Genomic DNA, 11,136 nt, shown 5'->3' with positions numbered 1-11,136 from the left:
TAGAAAATTAAAACTAGTAGAGAAACTAGAATCAGAAACAGATTAGAAAAAATATACGAAATATTTTTTCTTAAAGAAGAATTGTTGTCAATCTGTGTTTAAAGAATCTTACTGATTCCAACAAACTTTGCAGAAACATGAAGTTACCAAAGTTTAATGAACCAATGAAGAATAGAAGAACATAAATTAATTCACAAATCTAAAATCTGTAACACATACCAGAATTTGGAAAAACAGAAAGAAGATCAAGCCCACTGAATGCACAGTGTCCCCTTAAGGAAATTATTCCCCTCTAGTATCCGAGGTTTGATTTGGAATATGTCCTCCCAGGATAGAATGATCTCAATCACCAGTGTATTGATACCCAAAACGCTGGTGTCAGCGAGCCACTCAACGGCAGTAAAGTACACTTAGAATACTAGATTTAGTAGTAGAAGAAGAAGTCCAGAAATTGGTTCTTTTAAAATGAGAGGAAATCCCTCAATTTATAGAAAACAGAGGGTAGTGTGAAAAGGTTCTTATTGTGCCTTACCGGAAAGGTCACAAACCTTTGAAAAGTCACAATCTTTCGGAAAGGTCACCACCTTTCATAAAAGTCACAATTTTTCATAAAAGTCACAACTTTTGATAAAAGTCGCAACTTTTGATAAAAGTTACAACTCTTCATAATACTCGCAATTTTTCATCAAAGTCACAACTCTTCATAAAAGTCGCAGCTCTTCATTTTCCATTCACCTTTTAAAACCGAACAATTATTACACAAGTCATTGCAAAGTAAGAACTAGAGACATCAGATCGAGTGAGATAAAAGAGTCATTTGTTGAACTCTTAGACAACCTTCAAGAAAAAGCTATTGAATACCTTTTCACTGAAATTGGATTAAAAAAAATTACCAATTCAAGCGGTATAAGAGACAGTAATTTATGAAGCAACTTACAATTTTAGAATCCTTATGTCAATTTTGAATTTTTAAATACATATGTTCCTTAGAAAGTGATTGATCTTGGTCATTACGGTATGACTAGTTATGAATTTATTAATAATGTATTAGTCTTTTTAACTTTTAACTAATGAAAAATAAATATCAAATAAGATTTTAAATTTAAGAAGCATTTCAATTTCGTTTATAACATAAGAATTATAAAAATAAATAATTTTGCATACTTTTGCTTATAACAAGTAAAAGATCTATATATATTCTCGCTATAGTTGTCATGAAACTTCTACACAACATTGTCACTATAAAGAGGTTTAACTAAAATTGAAAAACCACCGTCGAAAAGAAAGATAATTTTGGGGAAGGGGGATGCGGGGGGATACATTCTTAAACTTTGAAGAGTTCATTTATGTTGGGCCATAATAAATACAAACGTTTCATTTATATTGAATTTGAGGGAGTAAAACCTAGTGTTTGGAAAGGAGATACAAAGGGAGTAAAACCTAGTCTCTGATATCTTTAGTTCACTACACTACTACTACAACATCAATAACATACTAGTCCCATAAATTGGGGTTTAGGAGGTTAGATTCTACACAACTTTTATCATTTTTTAAGAGGTAGAAAGACTCTTTTTGATAGACCCTCAACTCAAGAAAAAATTGTCCAAAGCAATATACAAAAATAAATAACTTAAATGATGAAAGTCATGACAAAATACTATAGATAACCTGACAAATCATCTTAACAAATAATAATAGTCACCAAAGTGTGAAAGAAACCATAGATAATAATTGAATTCAACGGACATGCAACTACAAAAGTAATACTATGACTAATAGTACAACTAATAGTGTAAAAAAATAAGTGAGACAATGCTCAAGCTATCTAACTAACCTTCTGCCCTAATTTGTGACCTCCATAACCTTTTATCTAAGGTAATGTCCTTAGTAAGTTGAAGTTGCTTCATGTCTTGTCTAGTCACCTCTCTCCAATACTTGGCCTACATCTACCTCTCTTTAAACCATTATAGCCAACCTGTCACACTGTCGCACAGCGGCATCCTTGCATCTCCTTTGCACATGCCGAAACCATCCAAGTCTCGTTTCTCACATCTTTTTCTTTATTAAGGTCATTCCTATCTTATTTCAGATATCTTCATTCCTAATCTTATCTCTTCTAGTATGCCCACACATTTATCTCCGAATTTTTCATCTTTTGAATGTGTTAGTTTTTGACTATCCAACACTTTACTCCATACAACATAGATGGTCTAACCACTGCTCGATAGGACTTGTCTTTAAGTTTTTGTGACACCTTCTTATCACAGAGGACACCGAATGTGAGCCTCCATTTTATCTACCCTGCACCTATACGATGTGTGACATCATTGTCAATCTCTCAATTTCCTTGAATGATAGATCCAATATTTTTAAAACTTTCTCTTTTTTGAATGACCTGTGTATCAAGCCTTATTTTCACGCCAACTTCATACATTACATTACTGAACTTGCACTCTAAGTATTTTGTCTTGATTCATCCGATCAACCTGAACCCTTTAGATTCCAAGGTCTACCTCAAAATCTCCAGCTTAACATTAACTCTTACTCGAGTCTCGTCAATTAGAATTATATCATTTGCAAATAACATACATCATGACACCTCTTTTTGGATTCCGCGTCAATTCATCCATGAACAAAACAAATAAAATTAGGTTAAGATCTAATTCCCAGATCAATAAACACCATATTTGGTTGGAACAAAATCACGAAATAACATATTTCAGAATTGTAATATCATTTTTATCTCCCATCAATAATTTCAAAATAACTTGGTGCAATCAAATCATGAGCCCTTAGAGGCCACACCCCAAACATGTTCTCTGTTCTGAATATGAATAAATTTCTCTCATAAAAGTAGACAAAAGTACAAAAAGGACTTGTTGGTCCCTCTATGATTATTTCTCTGCATATTCCCAAAGTGCATTATTGAGGTTATCCCATACTGTTCCAGGGTCCCCCCTCCCAACCCCATCTTCTACAACCACACGAAATTAATGTACTTACTATTAAATACTTGCACCCCACAAGGTCAAAAAAGGAATTACCTCCATATTTTTAACCTTGGCTTAAACAAAAAAATTTAGGACAATTATATATATTTTATAGAAGTATAAAAAAAAATTGTTTTGCTCCATAGGTGTAAAGTCAGCCATAGACATGTTCATTGGACAGAATATTTGTGTTCATGAACTAGGACAAATCTTGACTCTCTTACCCCTCTGGCTCCATTGTTCTTGTATCATTTAATTAATTACAATCACTCCAGATGCATTCATTTTGCAACTATATCCTTTGTATTGACCAGATCATGTGATGATGTGCCCAAACCAAGGGAGAAAGGTCCCATTCATAATGTACATTTTTTTCGTTTCAAATTATCTGTTGTAATTTTTAAGTATAGTTATCTCAAAATATTTGTTATTTTAAAAGGTCAAGACAAAGTTAATTACATTTTCATATTTTATTCTTGGTCGTAATTGTTCTTGAAATCTATTAACACCTCAATTATGTAGAGATGACATGATAAAATAAATATTATATATTAAGACATAAATAAGAATAAAATAACCTAAATGACTCTTAATTAATATTTTCTTAAGGAACACGTGAAAGAGAAATACGATAAATAGATTGAGACGGGGAGCATGCAATTTTAATTTATTATCATAATATTTTAAAATTTTATATATTTTTTAAAATTTCATATCAAATTAAACCTAGATCAATAAATTAAAACGGAGGAAGTATCCTTTAGTGATAATTATTATTATTTTAAATGATATTGGGAAGATTTTGTTTACGTATAGTCACGTTGGTTCCTGCACAAATAAAATGCTTTTGTTGGTTGTCAATTGTCGAGTTGTCCCTCTTCTCTACTGCACAAAAACTATATCTAAATTAAACATAAAATGTTTTACAGGTAATATAACTACTTTTGTCTCTTCCAAAGTGAGCCCTACTACTTATATTTAATATCCCTAGTTATATTTTGACGATTAGGAATTTATTCTATTATTCTTGCTGGACTAATTGGTAACAAAGTTATATTAAGATTATAATATCGGTATTAAATATTAACGAGATTATTAAATAAATATGTTTTTACTATTTTATTTTAGTTGTACACTTGTACTATAGATAAGAATATAAAACATGTGTTAGTCTTAATCTTAACTTTCTTAAAGATTTTGGGAGAAGAACTTGAAAAAGGGTAAATGTGTTATTTTGTATTTCATTTCGAAATTGTTGTCTCGCATAAAATGTGGTTTAAAAAATAAAACTACAATTATAAGAACCATTTTGAAGTTACTTATAGTAAAATTAAGAATTTTTATCCAAATATGAAATAAAGAAATTTTACATTTGATCGAGTGGTTATTATTCATTATTTTTGTAAGTTATAATCTAACGACTAATAAAAGAGAGAAAATTGTGGTGAGAATAACTCGAAAATTACAAGTTTATATTCTTTTTCTTTTTTCGACTTTCAACATTTTATAAGGTCATTAACTAAATATTGTTACCAGTAAGAGTAAGGTTGACAAATGAATGAGTCGAATTAAATAAAAATAAATTCATTATATTTAATACTGATGAAAAATATGTTAAGCAACCAATAATATGTCTTCTACTCTTTGATATCTGAATTCCCCCCTTTAGTTTCTTCAGATCAATTATGATTCTCAACTTTCTTTCTATCTATTTATGCTACTTTTTGTCGAGATTCTTATTGAGAATAATTATTTCTAGTACCTACAAAAAACATGTTTTCAAATAAATCAAACTTTCATATATTAATACTTCTTTTAATCAGATTTAACTAGGAAAATGAAATCAATAAATTTATTTAAAATATAGCGAAATGTAGTGGAGTTAATGAATACCAAATAAGTTATCCATATTCTATAATGAATAATGAGTTAATTCATATTCGATCCACTTCTGAAATATATCCAATTCACTTAAATAGATTGGGTCAAACGAACAATCGTAAATTTTAATAATTTAATCATCCTACCAACAAGCAATCATGAATCTCAGGAATTATAAAATATGTGCGCTCTTTCTATGTAAATAAATATATTGAAAATGAATATACAGTTTTACCATAGGTGGGGTACAGAGAAATTTTGAACATACACGTTTTATGGACTATACTTTTCATACAGACATACCGTTGTCTTCTTCTTATTTTAAAGGAATATTTTTTATACTATGATGGAAAAATTGATGGAGAAAAGATTAAAGAAGAGTTAATATACTTTTTGTATCATGTATATAAAAAATGGTATGAATAATATAGGTTAATAATTACTTTTCATATGTACATATTAAATTTTAAAATTCTTAACAAAATTCCTGACTTTGTCATTGAAATTGAACATTTAAAATAAAAATTAAAAATATATAGTTACATGTTATGTTAGTCGAAGTGATACTCCTATTTAATAAGAGTTAATATACTTTTTGTAGAAACAATTAAGTATTGTTCATAAATGACATAAATAATTTCCCCATTTGGTATAATATATAATTTCAATAAGAAAAATATTCTCTCTTTTTTTGGTGGGGAATATACTAATTAAAATGGATTTTTCAAAGATAGTACAAATTATGTACATCCACAATGTACATAACTTAAACGCCTTTAATATCGAGGTATATATAACATAGTCGAAAGTAAAAACCCAACTACGAGTTCAATTATCAAACCCAATTATTAACTGTACTTGAAGTCGTTGTTTTGAAATTCAGAACTCATAAAACTAAAATCTCTTATTCGAAGTACAATGTACATATACATATATGATTTATCATATATGTAGTAAGACTAGTAGAGAGGCAAAACAGAAAAGAGAGAGAAAGAGAAAATGCAAGGAGCCAAATCAAATGACATTTACAGAGAGTGCTTAAGGAACCATGCAGCCAGCCTTGGCAGTTATGCCACTGATGGCTGTGGAGAATTCACACTTGATGACAGCAACACTTCACCCGGAGGCAGCACCAGTTTAAACTGCGCTGCCTGCGGTTGTCACCGTAACTTCCACCGCAAGTTCACTTGCGGTGGAAGTTACAGCAACAACAGTAGTCGCGATGATAGAGAAATCATCGCGGCTCATGATTACCGTCTGGCGACTACTGAAGAGTCGCCGGCGGTATCGGAGAGGAGCGGGAAGAAGAGGTTTAGGACGAAGTTTACGGGAGATCAGAAGGAGAAAATGCTGGCATTTGCGGAGAAATTGGGGTGGACGCTACAAAGGAAAGATGAGGAAAACGAGACTGAGAGATTTTGCAGAGAGATAGGGGTAAGTAGAAAGGTGTTTAAAGTATGGATGCATAATCATAAGAATAATTCTTCCTCTGTATCCAGTACTATTACTGGCAATAATGCATCTTCTCTTACTCAATAAAAGGTCTAATTTAATTTTTACTTCTCAAGGAGTACTATAGTTTAGTTTGAGCTATTAATAATCCTTTCTTATATTTTGGTTAATTAAATCCACTAATATTATCCCATCTTGTATTAATTGCAGCACTTGAGACCTTCTTTTACTACTTTTTTTTTTCCCAATAAGATTCAATGAATGTTAGGCAGGTAAGAAGTGTAATTGTATCTTATTTGACCAACCTTTTTGGAAGCATTTTTTTTAATCTGAGTGCTTTTTTTTAGATAGTTGAAGCGTTTGGTTAAGCTTTAAAAATAAGTATTGATCTTTTAAATTTTAGTAGTATTAGCATAAGCCAAAAAAAAAGGATTTTCTTCAAAAATACTTATGAATTTTGACTAAGCAGAAATGTTGTTCCAATATTAGTTAACTTACATTTCAAATTAATTAGTCAAACATAAAACTTTACTAATATTTTTTTTTTAAATTACTTAAAAATAAAAAAAGTAAATTTCAAAAATTGAATCTCACAAGCTATTAGAATGAAAAAAAATCAAACATGTATGTGTGCTGTTTTAGATCTACATTATTACATCAGTGGGTGGGAGAATGTGTGATGCTTCTTATCCTTTGGCTTTAATTCGTAAATCTATGTATGGAGAAACTGTCACTTGGGTCCATTTGTATACTAAAACTTGCATTGTATCTGATTCAAATTATGTATCGTGTTTTTTAAATAAAATTAATTTTTTTAATAGTAATTATTTTTTAAGACTATAAATATCTCACAACAATAGAGTATATTCAGCGAAGAGAAGTACATATTAAGCCATAAATTAACCTAAATAGTCAAATATAGAGCCCTCCTTTGAGACGGAAAGATTGTAATTATTGGAGAAGAAATATCAATTTTTGTTTTTATTTTGCGTGTTGGATAGACTCACATGTCACACATTTATATATCTGTCACTACAAAACACTTGTTGGGATAAGTCACAATCGTAAATTCGTAATGGACCAAATTTGGATAGTAAATTTCTTTGGGTATTTCTTTTTTGATAATTGTTTTTATATAAATAGTCTCTTTTTTTTTTATCTAGAGAGAAGTATAAAAAAACACCTCTAAATTTGGCGCAAATTATTAGTTTCATCCTTAATCTATTGACAACCTTAAAAATACCCCTTTACTTGACTAACTAAACTCAAATACACCCCCGATACACTCCCGATATGCCACATGACATAACAAGTGGTCTCAAAACTCTTGTAGGAGCATGAAGTTCTTAATAAAAATCGACAGAAGTGTTGAAAACATTCTTAAATTTGACGAGTATTTAGAAATGTACCGTGTATTTAACTTCAATTAGTTAAGTAAAGGAGTATTTTTAAGACTGTCAATAGTTTGGGGATGAAACGAATAATTGGCGTCAAGTTTGAGTTGTTTTTTTTATACTTACTCTCTTTTATTTATAAAATTTTTAGATGATAATTTATTTAATTTTAGTACTTAAGGACCTTTTGGACAATTATTCTTAAATTATTTTTTAAAAAAAAGTTATAATTTAAAAAAATTGTAAGTTATTTTGAATTTTATTTATAAAGTTGAACAATGTCTTTTAACGTTGTTCAGAAAAATAGTCTTCTAAGAGCCCGTTTGAATCGGCTTAAAAAAGTAGCTTTTAAGTTAAAAAAAATCAAACTGAAACGACTTTTAAGTCAAAAAATAAAAAATAGGGGGAGACCTAATTTTGGTTTCCGACTTATTTTAAATTATATTTTATATTTGTCAAACACTTCCATAAGTCAAAAACTAACTTAAAAGTAGATTTGATCAACTTTTAAGCCAATTCAAACACCCACTAAGACTACTTATGCACATCTTTCAAAAATAGGGATAAAACTATAATGATAGCCTCAGAAATGAATGCTTGGTGTAAATCAGCCACTTGGGTATGGCATTGCGCTAGAGTGTAAAGGGATTCTTTTCTTCTTTATGGGTAAAAATAGGACAATATTTGATGCCTATGCATGGGTAGCTCAAGAGTAAGTATAGTTAAAAGTATTCGTTTTAGGCCTTAAAATTTTGAAATTTTAATTTCACCGAAACAAGATTGAACATTATTTAAAAAAATAATAAAGAAGAACTATCTACTTTAGTATCAAAAATAATTTAGAATTTTGAATAATATAACTCAAATCTTCATATTAATAAATAAAATTCTTATAACAATATCCAAAATAATGCATTTGTTTATAAATGGCTTACCTCTTATTAACTAAAATTAATCATTATTATTATAAATAATAAAATTTCTATGTAATTTAAATGCTTAATGTCTTTTAAAAATAAAAATTATATTATAATAAAAACAAATAGTATGTAAGAAGGAAAAAAAAGCCTAAATTAATAATATTTGTGCATATGTATATATTTGAGATTTCTTATAATAAATTTGACTTTAGGTTACTAATTTTATTGAAATGTTTTGCGACTTTGGCTTGTTGTTCAAAGAATGACAGGATATAATATTTTATTCTCTTCTTATTCAGAGAATAAATTGAATGGCTCGCATACAACATTTTTGGAATTTTCACTTACATATGAATCATTGATCAACCTTACTCTAAATTTACAATGTTAATACTATTTATAAGTATTCATTTTACACTTGAAATGATTTACATATAACATATATTAGATTTAAAAAAATAGAAGTATTTAATCAAAACTATGTAAAATAATAACTTTATAATATATATTTGTCAGTACAAAGTACGGATTTGGCCACTAGTATAATATATATATATATATTTGGTTGATACATATATTTCAACTTTTTGTTGCATGATATCCACTCAAAACATATTCACAGTCGGTTAGCATACAATTGCATTGTTGTTGTATCATACGACTTGTATATATTTTGTATATCGATGTTGAATATATTTTTCTTAGTTGGTATATATTATTGTATACACTTATTTATCTTCCTATTTGAATTTAAATTTGAAACTTACAATCAAAATCAACTTTAATCTTCATCAAACTTTTTCTAAATTGAGATGCAACTTTCCAAAGTTTTTTTTTTTTCGTCAACACTTCCAAAGATATTATCAATCTTTTATAACAATATTCAATTCAAACAACAACAATGGCGCGAAACAGATGAGAAACAATGGAAGAATTATAATAGTTTAATTAGATAATGATCATTCCACACACAAATGTGTGTATTTTCATTTAAAAAATGAAAAAGACTCGCCGAATCATATACAGTAAAATCTCACTAAATTAATGCTTGGTTAATTAATAATCTCTCTAAGATAATAATTTCATCCGATCCTGATTTGGACCAATGGAAAAATCACTCATTTCAATAAGATAATAAGATAATATATTTTCAGAAAACCTCTATGTAAATATACGGTCCCATTAATATTATAAATTAGTAATTCTTTAAAAGTACAAATATATCTAAGAAAATTTAGTAAACATGATTCCATTATGTTCTGTTTTTTTGTTAAAATTTAAATATAGTTGAAGTTCATCTCTAACTTTTCCTGTTGCATCCAAAAGTTTCGATTTTGTCTTTTCGAATTGCAACATAAAATTGTGAAGAGTTCTAGATGCAAGTGTTTCCTTACGTGTAATTGGTTCCAAAGGTATTATATCATCTTCAACTTTATCATTAACATTATTTTTCCAATGATATCTACAATTTGTTTTAAGCTCAGGACCTCTGAACATGTATCATTTTCAGTTTTTCACCCATCCAAAGGCAATAGGTTGTTAACGTCCATTTAAATGCGGTAATCGAGATCATTAATCATGATCCCAAGTTCCTGAATGACATTTTCACAAGTGAGTTCTTTCAAATTTTTTGAGATTTTATCCCTAAACAATTTTTCGGTTTCGAAACACTCTTTAAATTTAATAAATATTAATTTATCAATTGAATAATATCTCTATAAAATAAAGTAATATTTCATAGTTCCACTTATATTAATTTAGAGGAGGTTTTATTGTACAACCAGCTAAGAAATGACCTATTCAACTTATTACGAATCTAGCCACAATAGAAGACCCAATTGATATACTATCAAATTACACTTGGGACTCTGGTTGAAGGAAATGAGCATGTACACTAAAGATGCATATATATAGCGGAGAACTATCTCATTAGGATTATGCTATGAGTTATATTATTTTATATTTAATTAGCTATTTTATAATAGCAGTCTAGAGTCTCCCTTTTCTATTTTTCTTTTTATCTTTAATCAACTTGTAAGTTCTTTTAGGATCAATACAAACCTTACTTTGTTATGCAACTCTTTAAATTCAAAGAGATCATTGATAAATTGATTCAATTGGCACATAAATATAGCAAACGTTTAGTGTTCGTTAATGATCGACAAGTGTTGAAGCTTGATATAAGATTGATATGTTTCACATATACAAACAAATAAAAGAGAACAATACCAAATTCATAGAAAATGAGGGAGTCTGGAGCCTAAAGGGCAAAAAAAATTGTCAAAAATTCTAAAAGGGCACATCACTTTTTATTCTAGCCAAAATGGCAAAATCGCTGCGTCAGCAGCGATTTTCCTCTGACAAAATGACGAAATAGCAGTGATTTCGACTAAAAAAAAAAAAAAAAAAAATTTTATTAAAAATCGCTGCCATAGCAGCGATTTTGTTAAATTTTGTTTTTATTATTATTATTAAAAATCGCTGCCATTGTAAAAAAAA

The 11,136-nt window shown here is 28.9% G+C and overlaps 1 protein-coding gene across 1 annotated transcript; it reads left to right on the top strand.

Moving 5' to 3' along the window:
- Nucleotides 1-5,724: 5,724 nt before the first annotated feature.
- LOC102602352 (zinc-finger homeodomain protein 9-like) lies at nt 5,725-6,493 on the top strand. Its single transcript, XM_006363931.2, has one exon. It carries the CDS (start codon nt 5,871-5,873, stop codon nt 6,408-6,410), a length of 540 nt encoding a protein of 179 aa, XP_006363993.1. The 5' UTR covers nt 5,725-5,870; the 3' UTR covers nt 6,411-6,493.
- The last annotated feature ends 4,643 nt before the right edge of the window (nt 6,494-11,136 follow it).

The sequence above is a fragment of the Solanum tuberosum genome, unplaced genomic scaffold, assembly GCF_000226075.1.
Source record: "Solanum tuberosum cultivar DM 1-3 516 R44 unplaced genomic scaffold, SolTub_3.0 scf00473, whole genome shotgun sequence".
NCBI classification, from domain to species: domain Eukaryota; kingdom Viridiplantae; phylum Streptophyta; class Magnoliopsida; order Solanales; family Solanaceae; genus Solanum; species Solanum tuberosum.
This window is presented reverse-complemented; position numbering and strand designations above follow the sequence as displayed.

Bases quoted from the DNA above. Each gene is read 5' to 3' on its own strand.
- LOC102602352 (XM_006363931.2), top strand. From the start codon at position 5,871: ATGCAAGGAGCCAAATCAAATGACATTTACAGAGAGTGCTTAAGGAAC.